This window comes from Notothenia rossii, assembly GCF_949606895.1.
Source record: "Notothenia rossii genome assembly, chromosome: 10".
Taxonomy (NCBI): Eukaryota; Metazoa; Chordata; class Actinopteri; order Perciformes; family Nototheniidae; genus Notothenia; species Notothenia rossii.
In genome coordinates, this window is record NC_136908.1 from 1,372,452 (window position 1) to 1,389,686 (window position 17,235).

General features: G+C 41.8%; 2 protein-coding genes across 3 annotated transcripts in view; both read left to right on the top strand.

The window, feature by feature from the left end:
• LOC307022903 (major histocompatibility complex class I-related gene protein-like) overlaps positions 1 to 17,235 on the top strand; it is a 218,634-nt gene that overhangs the window by 23,484 nt on the left and 177,915 nt on the right. The gene's annotated exons all lie outside the window — the stretch shown is intronic.
• Positions 6,816 to 14,712, top strand: sdhaf3 (succinate dehydrogenase complex assembly factor 3). 2 transcript variants are annotated; one of them, XM_079655846.1, is made up of 2 exons: positions 6,816 to 7,182; positions 14,418 to 14,712. In XM_079655846.1, the coding sequence occupies exons 1-2, from the start codon at positions 7,018 to 7,020 to the stop codon at positions 14,610 to 14,612; spliced, it is 360 nt and encodes a 119-aa protein (XP_079511972.1). In that variant the 5' UTR covers positions 6,816 to 7,017; the 3' UTR covers positions 14,613 to 14,712. The 2 variants fall into 2 exon arrangements, with proteins under 2 accessions (XP_079511972.1, XP_079511971.1); XM_079655845.1 differs by having other exon boundaries at positions 6,833 to 7,194.

A 17,235-nucleotide genomic window follows, 5' to 3' on the forward strand; every position in this document is an offset into this window, starting at 1 on the left:
AGGACACTTATGTAGCCTATGTACGACATCTGAAGATGTGTAGTTTTATTCATGTTTTCACATAATTTTATAGCATATTGCTATACTATTTCAGACTCAGTATTTACATTCTTATATTCAAAGAAAATCAAAGTCCTTTTCAATCAGCTGTGCACCGTTATGGTGTAAATATAACCTATCTACGAATTAGATCAAATATAAAAGTCAGCCGAATTAAGGTTGATCCTGCGAGGAGACGTATTGTGTGAAGAGAAATTGAAGATGTTGTTTAATTGTTGATATATGATCCACGTCACGTCTTCAGTTTCGGCGGCATTTCTTCCAGTATTTCCAAAGGTCTTCTCATCAGGGCTCTATAAATAAAGAACTACGGCAGATCTGTAATATGTAATGCAGCCGGACCGTGTATTACAATGCCGTTATGTGATGACTTTCAAAGAGAAAAGCAAGAACACTCGGAATTAAGTATTCTTTTATTCTTTTACAATGTTTTCCGGATTTCATATAATATAAACACCAAATCCCAGCATGCATTGAGGCTAAACCATCCAATCAGCGAGCTTAAACCATAGCTGAGGATCTTGGGTAATCGCTCGAAATGCCTACGTCTGTTTCCGGTTATTTTTATTTTGAAATTCAGTTCCTGAAGGACGCCAACAAAGCCCGAGATTATGGAATTAAACCAATAAATAAAAGCAAGGATAATTGTGTGTTATTGGTGAGTAAATAACAGAGTGTTATTTTGAAAAGAATAACAAATTAGAAGAAAAAAATATTTAAAAAATACAGATTTCAGTATTCTGAGGCTCTGAGCCCCATTTATTTTCCTCAAAGACGGAAACAAAAGTCCGAAATTATACGATTTAAAATAAAAGCAATAATTGTGGCTTGATATTGGGTAAGAACATGTTTTTATGAACCACACAGCTTCCGGTCTTCCACGACCCGACCGGAGAAAAAGACGTGCTGCAGGCACGAAACACATTACCAGTATAAATACATTGCTTTTAAAATCGTGCTGTGCAACACGAAAAAAGGGGGGAAATCGTGTTGGTGAACACGAATCAATAGATAAAAAATCGTGAACACGAAATGCCATGAGACTGGGTTGGTTATTTGACACAGACCTGTGAGCTATAGAAGCATCAGCTTCTTGGAGGAGAGGTCCTCTACCAAGTCCATATCCATTGAATGATGTTCTCTATGTGTACGTATGTGAAGGTGTTGTGGTTCAGTGCAGCTCTCTGCACACATCAGGCCTTCTATCAGGACAAACTACATCATACAACACAAGAGTTTCCAGATCTGACCTCAGCGTTTGAAATGAAAGCAATAATGAATGAAAGCAAAGCAGAGAGAGAGTCAGAGAGCGTCTGCACATCGACCTGTGAACGCTGAGCCGTGCTTCTACCAGAGAAATGTAACACCTGTTGATGTTTGAACACCTGACGCTGTGTTTCACTTTGTTTCAGCTGTTTCTACTTCAACCCTCAACAGGAGTGAGAGCTGTACTCTCTCTCTCCCTGAAAGCAGCAGCTAATGATTGACAGGTGGTTTCTCTGAGCCCTGTGTTACTGTGTGTCTCTTCCCCGACCTGTCTGTCCCCAGGTGAGCCTCTCTCAGGTGATCCCAACCCCTCGTCTTCATCAGAGGCTGAGGAGAGCTGCAGCAGCTTCACCTCCTCTCCCTCCTGCTCTGCATGGTGTGTGTGATCAGTGTGTTGTCTCTGTGGGACACTTGGCACTCGTTGGGACTCGTGTTTTTGAACCGTCCTGTCGTGTTCGGGTCAAATCTGACTGATTCACATCATAAATATTGTGTTTGACATGTGATGGCCTCCAGGCCTCGTGATATCCTCCACAGCAGCATGTGAACATATCAAACTGCTGATCCACACTTTCATTGAGTTCTGAGAGGTTCAGTCCACTTTGTAGCACAGAGGAGATGAATGGAGGACCCTAGATGATGTTCCTCCATCAGAGACACATCAACAACCACGTTATCTGTTAGTCTATTCTTTGTTTACTCACTGCAGGTATTCATGTGACCAGGAGAGACTTTGTTTACTCACTGCAGGTATTCACGTGACCAGGAGAGACTTTGTTTACTCACTGCAGGTATTCACGTGACCAGTAGAGACTTTGTTTACTCACTGCAGGTATTCATGTGACCAGCAGAGACTTTGTTTACTCACTGCAGGTATTCATGTGACCAGTAGAGACTTTGTTTACTCACTGCAGGTATTCATGTGACCAGAAGAGACTTTGTTTACTCACTGCAGGTATTCATGTGACCAGCAGAGACTTTGTTTACTCCCTGCAGGTATTCATGTGACCAGTAGAGACTTTGTTTACTCACTGCAGGTATTCATGTGACCAGCAGAGACTTTGTTTACTCCCTGCAGGTATTCATGTGACCAGGAGAGACTTTGTTTACTCACTGCAGGTATTCATGTGACCAGGAGAGACTTTGTTTACTCACTGCAGGTATTCATGTGACCAGGAGAGACTTTGTTTACTCACTGCAGGTATTCATGTGACCAGGAGAGACTTTGTTCACTCACTGCAGGTATTCATGTGACCAGGAGAGACTTTGTTTACTCACTGTAGGTATTCATGTGACCAGTAGAGACTTTGTTTACTCACTGCAGGTATTCATGTGACCAGAAGAGACTTTGTTTACTCACTGCAGGTATTCATGTGACCAGCAGAGACTTTGTTTACTCACTGCAGGTATTCATGTGACCAGGAGAGACTTTGTTTACTCCCTGCAAGTATTCATGTGACCAGTAGAGACTTTGTTTACTCACTGCAGGTATTCATGTGACCAGCAGAGACTTTGTTTACTCACTGCAGGTATTCATGTGACCAGTAGAGACTTTGTTTACTCACTGCAGGTATTCATGTGACCAGGAGAGACTTTGTTTTCTCACTGCAGGTATTCATGTGACCAGTAGAGACTTTGTTTACTCCCTGCAGGTATTCATGTGACCAGTAGAGACTTTGTTTACTCACTGCAGGTATTCATGTGACCAGGAGAGACTTTGTTTACTCACTGCAGGTATTCATGTGACCAGTAGAGACTTTGTTTACTCACTGCAGGTATTCATGTGACCAGTAGAGACTTTGTTTACTCACTGCAGGTATTCATGTGACCAGGAGAGACTTTGTTTACTCACTGCAGGTATTCATGTGACCAGGAGAGACTTTGTTTACTCGCTGCAGGTATTCATGTGACCAGGAGAGACTTTGTTTACTCACTGCAGGTATTCATGTGACCAGGAGAGACTTTGTTTACTCGCTGCAGGTATTCATGTGACCAGTAGAGACTTTGTTTACTCACTGCAGGTATTCATGTGACCAGTAGAGACTTTGTTTACTCACTGCAGGTATTCATGTGACCAGGAGAGACTTTGTTTACTCACTGCAGGTATTCATGTGACCAGTAGAGACTTTGTTTACTCACTGCAGGTATTCATGTGACCAGTAGAGACTTTGTTTACTCACTGCAGGTATTCATGTGACCAGTAGAGACTTTGTTTACTCACTGCAGGTATTCATGTGACCAGTAGAGACTTTGTTTACTCCCTGCAGGTATTCATGTGACCAGTAGAGACTTTGTTTACTCACTGCAGGTATTCATGTGACCAGTAGAGACTTTGTTTACTCACTGCAGGTATTCATGTGACCAGGAGAGACTTTGTTTACTCACTGCAGGTATTCATGTGACCAGTAGAGACTTTGTTTACTCACTGCAGGTATTCATGTGACCACCAGAGACTTTGTTTACTCACTGCAGGTATTCATGTGACCAGGAGAGACTTTGTTTATTCACTGCAGGTATTCATGTGACCAGGAGAGACTTTGTTTACTCACTGCAGGTATTCATGTGACCAGTAGAGACTTTGTTTACTCACTGCAGGTATTCATGTGACCAGTAGAGACTTTGTTTACTCACTGCAGGTATTCATGTGACCAAGAGAGACTTTGTTTACTCACTGCAGGTATTCATGTGACCAGAAGAGACTTTGTTTACTCACTGCAGGTATTCATGTGACCAGGAGAGACTTTGTTTACTCACTGCAGGTATTCATGTGACCAGGAGAGACTTTGTTTACTCACTGCAGGTATTCATGTGACCAGTAGAGACTTTGTTTACTCACTGCAGGTATTCATGTGACCAGCAGAGACTTTGTTTACTCACTGCAGGTATTCATGTGACCAGTAGAGACTTTGTTTACTCACTGCAGGTATTCATGTGACCAGGAGAGACTTTGTTTACTCACTGCAGGTATTCATGTGACCAGGAGAGACTTTGTTTACTCACTGCAGGTATTCATGTGACCAGGAGAGACTTTGTTTACTCACTGCAGGTATTCATGTGACCAGTAGAGACTTTGTTTACTCACTGCAGGTATTCATGTGACCAGTAGAGACTTTGTTTACTCACTGCAGGTATTCATGTGACCAGGAGAGACTTTGTTTACTCACTGCAGGTATTCATGTGACCAGTAGAGACTTTGTTTACTCACTGCAGGTATTCATGTGACCAGGAGAGACTTTGTTTACTCACTGCAGGTATTCATGTGACCAGTAGAGACTTTGTTTACTCACTGCAGGTATTCATGTGACCAGTAGAGACTTTGTTTACTCACTGCAGGTATTCATGTGACCAGTAGAGACTTTGTTTACTCACTGCAGGTATTCATGTGACCAGGAGAGACTTTGTTTACAGCTTGAAGGGAGTTCAATAACATTTGGTGATGATGATGTTTGTTGTGTTAATGTAAGAGCAGTTTGAACAGACAGGAAGTGAGGAAGGAGAAAGGAACCTGACAGGAGGGTTCAGTGTTAGGAGCTCAGCTCCATGTTACCTTTTTATATTGATTACTTTTTTATTTAGCCTTTAGTACGTTTGTTTAATTGTTTAGTGAGCCCTCTTTGCTTTTGAGTAATTAAAATATATCTTATGGTTTTGCAAATGAGTTTCCTCTCTGTTATTTAATCTTTTGTTCCCTCCCTTTACCCCCAGACTATCAGGGAGCACCCACACATCTTTACACTCACAGAGCAAAAACACATTTTAATTTGAAACTTAAAGAAAGAATCTTCAAGATCAATAAATGTAATTGTGGAGGATTGGCATCATCTGGTCATGTTGGATCATGTTGTAGTTTATAGATGAAAAACAGTTGATTGCGTAAGTAATGGAGATGAAGCTGGCGACACCTTGTGGTGAGAAGACTTTCAATTATTAGTTATTATTAGATGGATAAGTAAAAGGTTGAGGTACTTGTACTTTACTTGAGTATTTCAATGTTATGCTACTGTGTACTTTTCCTCCACTACATGTATTTATACCTTTAGTTACTTCTCAGATGTGGATGAATGATGTGAAATATAATCAAGTGTTGAATCAGACTTTAGTTCCACCTGGAGTAAATCCACCAGCTACCCTGCAGTATACAAAGTCATTCAGACTAGCTGCTCCTTTACCAGCTTTGAGAACACTTTCATGATCAATCATTATAAAACATATCATATCTATTATTCTGAAATGGACCAATCAAACAACGACTACTTTTACTGTCTTTCACTATATTTTGATGAGAATACTTTTCTGCTTTTACTTGAGGAACATTTTGAATGCAGGACTTTTACTGTAACAGAGTATTCCTACACTCTGGTACTTCTACTTTTACTCAAGTACAAGATCTGAGTACTTCTACTTTTACTCAAGTACAAGATCTGAGTACTTCTACTTTTACTCAAGTACAAGATTTGAGTACTTCTACTTTTACTAAAAGATCTGAGTACTTCTACTTTTACTCAAGTACAAGATCTGAGTACTTCTACTTTTACTCAAGTACAAGATCTGTGTACTTCTACTTTTACTCAAGTACAAGATCTGAGTACTTTTACTTTTACTCAAGTACAAGATCTGAGTACTTCTACTTTTACTCAAGTACAAGATCTGAGTACTTCTACTTTTACTCAAGTACAAGATCTGTGTATTTCTACTTTCACTACAAGATCTGAGTACTTCTACTTTTACTCAAGTAGAAGATCTGAGTACTTCTACTTTTACTCAAGTACAAGATCTGAGTACTTCTACTTTTGCTCAAGTACAACATCTGAGTACTTCTACTTTTACTCAAGTACAAGATCTGAGTACTTCTACTTTTACTCAAGTACAAGATCTGTGTATTTCTACTTTCACTACAAGATCTGAGTACTTCTACTTTTACTCAAGTAGAAGATCTGAGTACTTCTACTTTTACTCAAGTACAAGATCTGAGTACTTCTACTTTTGCTCAAGTACAACATCTGAGTACTTCTACTTTTACTCAAGTACAAGATCTGAGTACTTCTTCCACCTTTAAATTAATTTAAAATAAATTATATTTGTCTAAAAATGTTTGTAATTATCAGTAATATTATTTTACTTACATTTTTTAAAGCAAAATTATATTTTTTGTAATAATGTCCTTCACATTTTAATTGTTGTAATAGTTTTTTTTATATTTATATATTTCTTCTATACTATATACCTTAATGCATATCATAGAAAATACACATACATAGTTTAACCACACAATATACAGACAGGTAGGTGCACACATGCATTGTAGTCCACACACAGTTTTACACACTATAGAGTTATGCTCATACACCAAAATGTAAAACTATAATATTTGTTAATATACACTACACACTGTATCGTGTCAGTGTGCACTGCAGTGACCATTATATTTGATTTGATCTAAATTATTAAACTAGAAAACCCCTTTGTCTGCAGCACTGCTCAAATCCAACAGGTGGCGGTAGTGCACCGGATAATGTCAAACCAGAGAAGAAGAGTCATTTCCAGGGTAAACACATGAGTTGGGTAACTGTCCCTGTGGAGGTGTCTTTCTGTCTCCGACCTCCAGCCCGTCTGTCTGTCTCTGTCTGCGGGTAGTATGAGGTGTTTCTGATGCTTTGTTAACCTCGCATTGTTAGTGAACATCCGGTCTTCATGGCGGGTCCCGCCCACGTGTCCAGGGTCCGGTTCTTGTACAAGAGGCTGCTGGTTCTGCACCGGTTCCTGCCCATAGATCTGCGGGCTCTGGGGGACCAGTACGTGAAGGACGAGTTCAGGAGACACAAATCTGCATCCCCGGAAAACGTGACGAGCTTCATGGTAGAGTGGGAGGTAACACACACCAACCAAACCATTCAGACACCTGTCCTTTTCACTTTAGATTCGGCTCCTTTATTTGGTTCAATAACCCCAGATCAAGCTGCTTTGTAATGCTACCCTTAACCAGGAGAGCACTTCTCCTTTCATTGGATTCTTATTTGATATCAATATTTGTATATTTTTACCTTTTGTTTCTTGCAATATATGACTGCAGTCCCTTTATTGGGTTAAGTGTTATTTCTTCTTCTTTACAATGACATGTGTAGGAACATCCTGCACTATAGAAAGCCTTTGAGTCATGTGAGCCAGTGACTTCAAATCAATGCAGCATTGTATAAGTACACTGGGCTGGAGTAAGACACACCTCTTTTTATCGGGTTTTTATTGTCATTTAATTAGATTTTTTTATGAAAGTTTTGTAGTTTTTTCAGTGTAAATTCTTGATTTTCTTTTAATCAATAACTTCCATGTCATGTGACCCAGTGACTCTAAATCAATACAGCATTGTATTACTAAACTGGACACGTTTAAGTCCACCCTCTATTTTAGATTTAAATATAAATAGACAGTTAAGTTGAGCTTTATTTAATTGTTTTTATTGTTTTTTTTGCAATTTTCCAATAATATTTCTAGGAAAAATCTGCACTTTTGTATTAAAAAAATCCTGATGTTTTTTTTTAAGAAAGTTGTTATGTCATGTGACCCAGTGACTCTAAATCAATCCAGCATTGTATTAGTACACTTTTCAAGTAAGGCAAACCTCTTTCAGTGTTTTTATACTTATAAAATAAATATTTATACACATTCTGTAGTTTTATTTCTTGACATGTCTTGTATTTTTTCAAATATTACTTAAAAAACGATTAGTTGTTTGACATAAGTATAATCCCCAACTATTTTTAATAACCGATTGTTCGCTGACTTCCTGCTATTCTCTCATATTAACACAGTAACTCATTAAAAGGGACATATTTTACTAACAAAAGGAGACATTTAAAGACATAACCTTGGACTCTGGACACCGGGATTAATTAAATACTGAGAATAATAATCAGTAAGGGGTTTATTGGGCTTTGCATAGCCAGTGTAATGTCAGTCCATCACCACACGGTGGCAGCTTCAGTACGCTGTTTACTCTCTGTGTCATCTTTTAAACTTCTGAACATGTGGTGTTTATTATTTTTGGATGATCCTCAGACTGTAGGGGAAGTTCTGTGAGAAAGTGAACGTCTCTGCGGTGTTACAGAATATTTACCCAACCCACCCTCCTCTTAAATATATCATATACAGATCAATGCAGCGAAAGCAAAACACACTTTTTTTAAATTAGGTTTTAGTCCAGCTTCATTTTATATGAATATTTTAATGAAAATAATTTAGTTTTTTATTTAAAAGTCATGTTTTTTGTATCACTAGCTGCCTTGTCATGTGATCCTTTGGCCCCAAATCAATGCAGCATGTATAACTGCACCGTCACACCTCTTATCACTCAACATGTAACATCTAAGGCAGTGTAATGGTCAGATCGGGGAAGGGTCAGAGCAAATAATAACACAGATCAGGAAATAGAAACGTGTAGCTGTGAAGACAGGTTTAAGGTAATTGGATGTCATTTGATAATAAATGAAGCTAGGGTTCTTCCTTTATGTCCGGCAGTGTCTCAGTCAGTAGGGGCTTGGACTGTGAGCCGTAGGGTCGCCGGTTCAAGTCCCCGACCAGACCTAAATATGGAGTGTGGCCTGCTACTTGGAGAGGTCCCAGTTCACCTCCTGGGCCCTGCCGTGGTGCCCTTGAGCAAGGCACCGGACACCTGCCCACTGCTGCTAGTACTAGACTCCTGGTAATAGAATGGGTTAACAGCAGAGAAGACATGTCACTGTGTGTGCTCTGCATGTGAGACCATTAGAGAGGGGTTCATTCCTCCCATTCTATTCTATTTGATTGGATGAGAACACAAACATTTGTTTTTATATTTACAGAATTTCTCATTGGGCAAATAACCCTTTGATGTTTTTTTCAGAGCAATTTTTACAAGTTATACTTTGAAAAAATAGGAACAAAATCAGGAATGTTTTTCAAGTGTTGGGGGCATCTCTCCAGCCTCTCCAGGGTGATGACACTCGTGCCAGCAGGGAACCATTTTGCATTTGTGCGCTTGAAAGCAGCACAAATGCATCAGAAACACTCCAAATTAAGCGAGTTCCTCCTTGGCTCATGCTTCATTCTTCCACCAAGTTTGATTAAAACCTTCCTTGTAGTCTTTATTGTGATCCTGCTGAAAGAAAAGCTGAGACCAAGAAACACTCCTTTCTTTAATCAGCACAGGTGCATCGCCTCCGCCTTGTGTTCGTTTTGTGTTTCTGCAGTAACTCTGACTCCATCACACCTCAGAGGACTTACCTGGGCTCATGTGCCGATGATGAGTTTATCTGCAACTCTTCCTCCAGTTCCCAAAATAATCTTGAGGGACGGCACTAAGGGGCAGAGCCGACGGCACTAAGGGGCGGGGCCGGTGTCACTAAGGGGCAGAGCCGACGGCACTAAGGGGCAGAGCCGACGGCACTAAGGGGCAGAGCCGACGGCACTAAGGGGCAGAGCCGACGGCACTAAGGGGCGGGGCCGGTGTCACCAAGGGGCAGAGCCAACGGCACTAAGGGGCGGGGCCGGTGTCACTAAGGGGCAGAGCCGACTGCACTAAGGGGCGGGGCCGGTGTCACTAAGGGGCAGAGCTGGTGTCACTAAGGGGCGGAGCCGACGGCACTAAGGGGCAGAGCCGGTGGCACTAAGGGGCAGAGCCGGTGTCACTAAGGGGCAGAGCCGGTGGCACTAAGGGGCAGAGCCGGTGACACTAAGGGGCGGAGCCGACGGCACTAAGGGGCAGAGCCGGTGACACTAAGGGGCAGAGCCGGTGACACTAAGGGGCAGAGCCGGCGTCACTAAGGGGCGGAGCCGACGGCACTAAGGGGCGGAGCCGGCGTCACTAAGGGGCAGAGCCGGCGTCACTAAGGGGCAGAGCCGGCGTCACTAAGGGGCGGAGCCGGTGTCACTAAGGGGGAGAGCCGACGGCACTAAGGGGCGGAGCCGGTGGAACTAAGGGGCGGAGCCGGTGGAACTAAGGGGCGGAGCCGGTGTCACTAAGGGGCAGAGCCGGTGGCACTAAGGGGCAGAGCCGGTGGCACTAAGGGGCAGAGCCGGCGTCACTAAGGGGCAGAGCCGGTGGCACTAAGGGGCAGAGCCGACGGCACTAAGGGGCAGAGCCGGCGTCACTAAGGGGCAGAGCCGGTGGCACTAAGGGGCAGAGCCGACGGCACTAAGGGGCAGAGCCGGTGGCACTAAGGGGCAGAGCCGACGGCACTAAGGGGCAGAGCCGGCGTCACTAAGGGGCAGAGCCGGTGGCACTAAGGGGCAGAGCCGACGGCACTAAGGGGCAGAGCCGGTGGCACTAAGGGGCAGAGCCGACGGCACTAAGGGGCAGAGTCGACGGCACTAAGGGGCAGAGCCGACGGCACTAAGGGGCAGATGGGTGGTCTACCATCCCATTAAGGGGGGATGGTAGCCCACCCATCTGCTGCCAATGTATCTAATGAAGTAGATGCTGATTGCAGCTGGAGCCCTGAGAGTCTCTGTGGTTTCAGGAGCTGTGAAGCCACCGGGCAGAAGGCGGTCACTCTCATTACGCCTCAGCAGATCAGTATGCATTGTTTTCAAAGCCAGAGTCCATTTGCATCGTTTTCCAATCAGGGGAGCGAGAGGCTTCTGTCATAGTTACACTCCTCTGGCTGTATCTCAGATGGAAACTCATCAGGAGGGAAGTAATTTGACTAAAACCACTGGGAGACAATCATGTGTGCTTGGGAGTAGTTTACAGAGGAGTGAGAGGGACGGCTCTGTGGAATGCTGTGTCGTCTAACCAAAGCAAAACAACAAAGAGACAACACTGTCCGAGGTAAAGTGGTGAGAGATCACCTGAGCTGGCTCCGTGTGCAAAGAGCTCTGAGAGCTTTTTGTGTTCATGGACCCGGGTCTGAAGCCAAGAGAAACATTTCTAATTTAGATCGAGAGGACTGCAGGAGAGGAGCAATTATTATTATTAAGAGAAAGGTCCTTGAGGTAAAAGTGAACTAACTATGAACTTATTAGTCGGCTGAGTTAGAGTATAAATAACACTTTGTACCAAACGAGAGTTGTTTTTTAAGGACCAATAGGGAAGAGGTAAACGTTTGGTAGTGTTATAAAACAAGAAGAGATTTTCTTGTGTAGAAATGCTTTAAAGAGTCCTCTCCAGCTGATGTTCAGGTGTATATCAGTATGTAGTGTCTCTACTTTAAAGAGTCCTCTCCTGCTGATGTTCAGGTGTATATCAGTATGTAGTGTCTCTACTTTAAAGAGTCCTCTCCTGCTGATGTTCAGGTGTATATCAGTATGTAGTGTCTCTACTTTAAAGAGTCCTCTCCTGCTGATGTTCAGGTGTATATCAGTATGTAGTGTCTCTACTTTAAAGAGTCCTCTCCTGCTGCTGTTCAGGTGTATATCAGTATGTAGTGTCTCTACTTTAAAGAGTCCTCTCCTGCTGATGTTCAGGTGTATATCAGTATGTAGTGTCTCTACTTTAAAGAGTCCTCTCCTGCTGATGTTCAGGTGTATATCAGTATGTAGTGTCTCTACTTTAAAGAGTCCTCTCCTGCTGATGTTCAGGTGTATATCAGTATGTAGTGTCTCTACTTTAAAGAGTCCTCTCCTGCTGATGTTCAGGTGTATATCAGTATGTAGTGTCTCTACTTTAAAGAGTCCTCTCCTGCTGATGTTCAGGTGTATATCAGTATGTAGTTAGGCCTGTCGCGATAATCGATAAATTGACTTATCGTACGATAAATAAAAATGGACTCGATAACTTTTCTGAGCTCGATAAATTGCCGTTTACATAAAGATGTGACCAGCATTTTAGCCTGGAGCGCTGTGGCTGCCAGGAGCGCTGTGAGGGGCGGGGCTGACACACAGCCAGGTCAGGACACTCCGCGTGCACGTGCAGCAGCGTAGCAGCCAAATTAATAATATAGCGACAAGCGGGAGACAACGTGTGACTTACTCGCGGGGAATTTAAAGTGAAATGGAATTGGTTACAAAACCTTACTACACATCTCGATTCTCCGGTGTGGCAGTATTTTGGATTCAAACCAAATCAACGAGGCGAACCTACGGACTTGAATGAGCCGGGAGGTGTGTCGCATTGGTTTAAAAAAGGTAGCGACAAAAGCAGGCAATACCACGCATTTTAAACTACACCTAAAACATAACCACCCCATTCCGTTTTCCCAGCTGGGAGCAAACACGGCAGCTGGAGATGGAGAGCCCCGCCCGACAATGCAAACATGTTGGTGTTCCTTGTTCGAAAACTTAGAAAAACAGATTTGGATATGGTCTGTTGAGGCATCTGGGTCTTTGACAGTGGACTGAACACTTGACTGTTGTTTTAAGGAGGGTTTTTTTGCTTGTGAGATAATGTGTGCTCATATTTATTTATTTATTTATTTATTTATTTATTTATTTATATATATGAGAGAGAGAGCTCTGTTTTCCAGCCTGACTATTTAATTTATTGTTTTGGTTGTGTGCGATTTAATTAATTTATTATAATTTAATTAATTTGTTTTATTTATTATATATAATTTATATATTTTAATATTATTTCACATTTCATTTGCAATGTTGAATGTTCAATAAAAAGTTATGTTTGAAAGGATGTACTTGAATTATTATTATATATTATCATTATGTCTAAAATGATCTTAAAACGGTGCCGACAATATTATCGTTTATCGCAATAATTTCCCGAAAAATTTATCGTCCAACAAAATTCATTATCGTGACAGGCCTATATGTAGTGTCTCTACTTTAAAGAGTCCTCTCCTGCTGATGTTCAGGTGTATATCAGTACGTAGTGTCTCTACTTTAAAGAGTCCTCTCCTGCTGATGTTCAGGTGTATATCAGTATGTAGTGTCTCTACTTTAAAGAGTCCTCTCCTGCTGCTGTTCAGGTGTATATCAGTATGTAGTGTCTCTACTTTAAAGAGTCCTCTCCTGCTGCTGTTCAGGTGTATATCAGTATGTAGTGTCTCTACTTTAAAGAGTCCTCTCCTGATGATGTTCAGGTGTATATCAGTATGCAGTGTCTGTACTTTAAAGAGTCCTCTCCTGCTGATGTTCAGGTGTATATCAGTATGTAGTGTCTCTACTTTAAAGAGTCCTCTCCTGCTGATGTTCAGGTGTATATCAGTATGTAGTGTCTCTACTTTAAAGAGTCCTCTCCTGCTGATGTTCAGGTGTATATCAGTATGTAGTGTCTCTACTTTAAAGAGTCCTCTCCTGCTGATGTTCAGGTGTATATCAGTATGTAGTGTCTCTACTTTAAAGAGTCCTCTCCTGCTGATGTTCAGGTGTATATCAGTACGTAGTGTCTCTACTTTAAAGAGTCCTCTCCTGCTGATGTTCAGGTGTATATCAGTATGTAGTGTCTCTACTTTAAAGAGTCCTCTCCTGTTGATGTTCAGGTGTATATCAGTATGTAGTGTTTCTACTTTAAAGAGTTTCAGATGCAATAAGAATATTTACCCACCTAGACTTTTCCAATAAGTCCTTGAATGACAAAGTGAAACTAGCTCTAAACTTAATTCAGGGTGGAGACTTCCTCTTGGCAGACGCTCAACTGTGTAATAAATATAAAAACATAAAAGTATAAAATACAAAATTAAATATATATCAAATGTAAATACAATGATGTAGAGTTTACTGAACAAAACATTATGCATTTATAAAGATTAGTAATAAATACATTCACAAAAATAAAATAAACATATCCTCATGTTTGCAAAAAGGACTTCTATGCCGCGTGCACAAACAATTAAATACATATCATGTTTTTTTATTAAGAGAGAAATCTTTAATTAGCTCCGTTTGATTTCTGTTTACTCACACTTCAATCATTGCCAATCGTCCGGTCACATTATCGTGTGTGTGTGTGTGTGTGTGTGTGTGTGTGTGTGTGTGTGTGTGTGTGTGTGTGTGTGTGTGTGTGTGTGTGTGTGTGTGTGTGTGTGTGTGTGTGTGTGTGTGTGTGTGTGTGTGTGTGTGTGTGTGTGTGTGTGTGTGTGTGTGTGTGTGTGTGTGTGTGTGTGTGTGTGTGTGTGTGTGTGTGTGTGTGTGTCAGACTGAACCCCTCTGTGTGTTGCATCCTGCAGAGCTACCGGGAGACGCTGCAGACTCAGGTCCTGCAGGCGGCGGGGGGGCAGCTCAGCTCCGTGAAGTTCGGGTCCCCCCTCCAGGAGGACAATCTGGGAAACTTCCAGAGCGACCAGATCGGACAGCTGTACGAGCTCATGCTGGAGTCCACCAAGTCCTCCAGGCAGTTCGACATCCAGGAGGACGGGAAGTGAACGACTCGCAGTGTGTATTTATATTCCCTCTGATGGAGAGAGGGACTCCAAGAAGTGGCTTTTTAGAATATGTGATTATATTAAAGTGCTGTGTAATGGCTCCGTGTCCCTGTTCCTTTTACTGGGGATATAAAAAGGCTCCGTCACAGGTGCATTAAGGGGACACTAATTAACTTTTTTTTAAAAATATAATTGTGTCTCTGTCGTTATCCATGTGATTCAAAAGTTCAATCATCATATGCAAACTGTAGAGAAAATATTAGCCAAAAAATTACAAACGCTGAAATAAAACGATGAAAAAGCAGAGTTGGAGAGGAGCTGAGACACGGCAGCCATCCTCAGGATCTGAACTAAACACTCGGAGGTGTGAAGGAGAGAAAAGCAATGTGTGTGAGGAGATGTCTCTGAAGTCGCCTCACGGTCGCCTCCCGCAGAGTTCAGACATTACAATCGATTTCTCCGGGGATAATAGCGACCACAGTGCACGGAGGGTTTGTGAGAAGCTGCTCTGAACCTCCCGCTCTGCTCTGATTCATCATCTGCAGGAGACCTCAGGAGCAAAGTCACTTCGTGCCAAAGGGTGCCGTGGACAGGAGGGCTCAGATTCATAATATATATATGTTTTTTAAACGGTCTTCAAAATGCACTTTTAAAACATATAATGGGTGTTTTGGTATGAGGTAAATCACCATGAAAACATGAAGAAAAAGAGTGTAGTCGACGAATTCTGTTAGCGAGAATTACCAAACTTTGGCATGTCCAAATGGACCAATCAGAATCCAGGATAATGCTGTTTTACGGCTTCAGAAGTAAGACCCTTTTCTCTGTTGCAGACTGATTTCTTATTTACAGTTTTAGACATTGAGCAGATGACTCACTAAAGCCTCTTTCAGACCTGCATCCTGTGACCTCGTCCACTTTTACTGAGCTCATAAGCTATATTCATATTCTATGTTATTTTATTCTAATAAAATAGCTGTAAGCACATCAGCTTTTATAACATTAGTCCACCATGTTCTCACAATGGCTCGATGTAGCCATGACACCTGTGGTCAAAGCCAATGGTTTGCTGGATGTGTTTTTGGTTGTTATCCTGAAAGCTGGAGAGATTTCAACGTTTTGTTCTACGACATAAAATAGGTCAGTAAAGGCACATGTTTAGATTTGCATGTCTTTGCATCAAACTAGAGATTAAAGAGGATGTTAAATCATATAAGTGTTAACTAAAGTCTTAGAGCATTGATACCTTTACTTCTTCTACTTACTAGAGATTCAAACTCTCCAGAGCAGAGATATCAAATGCAGTGTTTATTATGTACTGTATGTAAATCCTCCTAACTGTCACTGAGTGTAATCTCTTAATGAAATGATGGATATGAGCTGTGAGAGTAATTGATTGAGAGACAATGAGCGAGCTGCTGCTCTCTAATTGTTTTTCACGACCTCCATCACTTCCATTGACTCGCAGCACCGTGTGTTGGCAAGAGGAGGGAGAAGAGGCCTGCAAACAGTACGTAAAGATGATTACATTGAGTGTTTGCACACAGATACATGTTGCTGTTAGGAGCTGCACAGAGAGTGAGAGAAGACTGATGTGGTTTAGAGCTCAGGGTTAGTTAATAGACTTCATCCATTTGCACCACCTCGTGTTATTGGAGTCGGCAGGCCTGTATCCATTAACTCGATATGGAAACCTCAACAGTGTCATACTGAAATATCGGTTGCAAACATCCATATTTCCCCAGGATGAATTATACTGGTCCTCAGCGTTCTCTGCCCGGCGCCACCATGAGGTGAGAATATCATTCTTTCAGGGTCTGAGCACAGATCTGCAAAACTACGTTCACGTCCGCCTCAGCTTTGTTATGAGCACGATATGATGCTAAGCTAATGCTGATATGCTCTTAGCTCAAATTAGCAGCTTTGTAAGGCTGTAAGACATTTAAGATTAGATTGTATTAGATTTGTGCTGTCAATGGATTAAAAAAAAATGAATCGTGCTAATCACAATAATAAACTGTGATTATCATGAGAAATCATAGCCTATCACGTCCAATGTGTAGGAGCGCTAGCCAATAGGAGCGTAAGTGTTCCATAGTGATGTAACAGTTCAGGAAGTAAACAAAGAAGTCCTATGGAGGCGAACTCAGGGATTTTAGCCTCTGCAGCCCATTGTCATGCACTAACAAACCTATAGAACACACTACAGGAGAGGGAATCCCACAGGAAGCAGAATAGGGACTCTTTAAAATGTTGTAAAAGGAGTGATAGAGCCAGTATTTTTGTTTATAAAAAGGGCCACCTAATTGTGGCATCTGTAGTCAATTACGTATAAAGGACTACAATTCCCACGGCGCCTCATGAGACAGAGATTAAAGTGTACATAGAAAGAGAGAAAGAAACAGCACCTAAGTTGTTTATTACTTTGTTTGAGTTTTGCCTCTGTTGTTTGATTTGTTTGACTACTGGTGTAAAGGCCTGTTTTCTTTGTTGAACGTGTGAAAAGTGTATTATTTATTTTTGATTGAACGCAAAACAAGTCATCCCAACGTGAGTAAAACTAATCGTATGGAAGGAAACGCGTTAGATATGTCTGTAAAAGGCGTCTGAGTTGCTTGGAAAG

Bases quoted from the DNA above. Each gene is read 5' to 3' on its own strand.
- sdhaf3 (XM_079655845.1), top strand. From the start codon at position 7,018: ATGGCGGGTCCCGCCCACGTGTCCAGGGTCCGGTTCTTGTACAAGAGG. The intron at 7,195-14,417 runs GTAACACACACC...TGCATCCTGCAG, and splicing joins GCTTCATGGTAGAGTGGGAG to AGCTACCGGGAGACGCTGCA.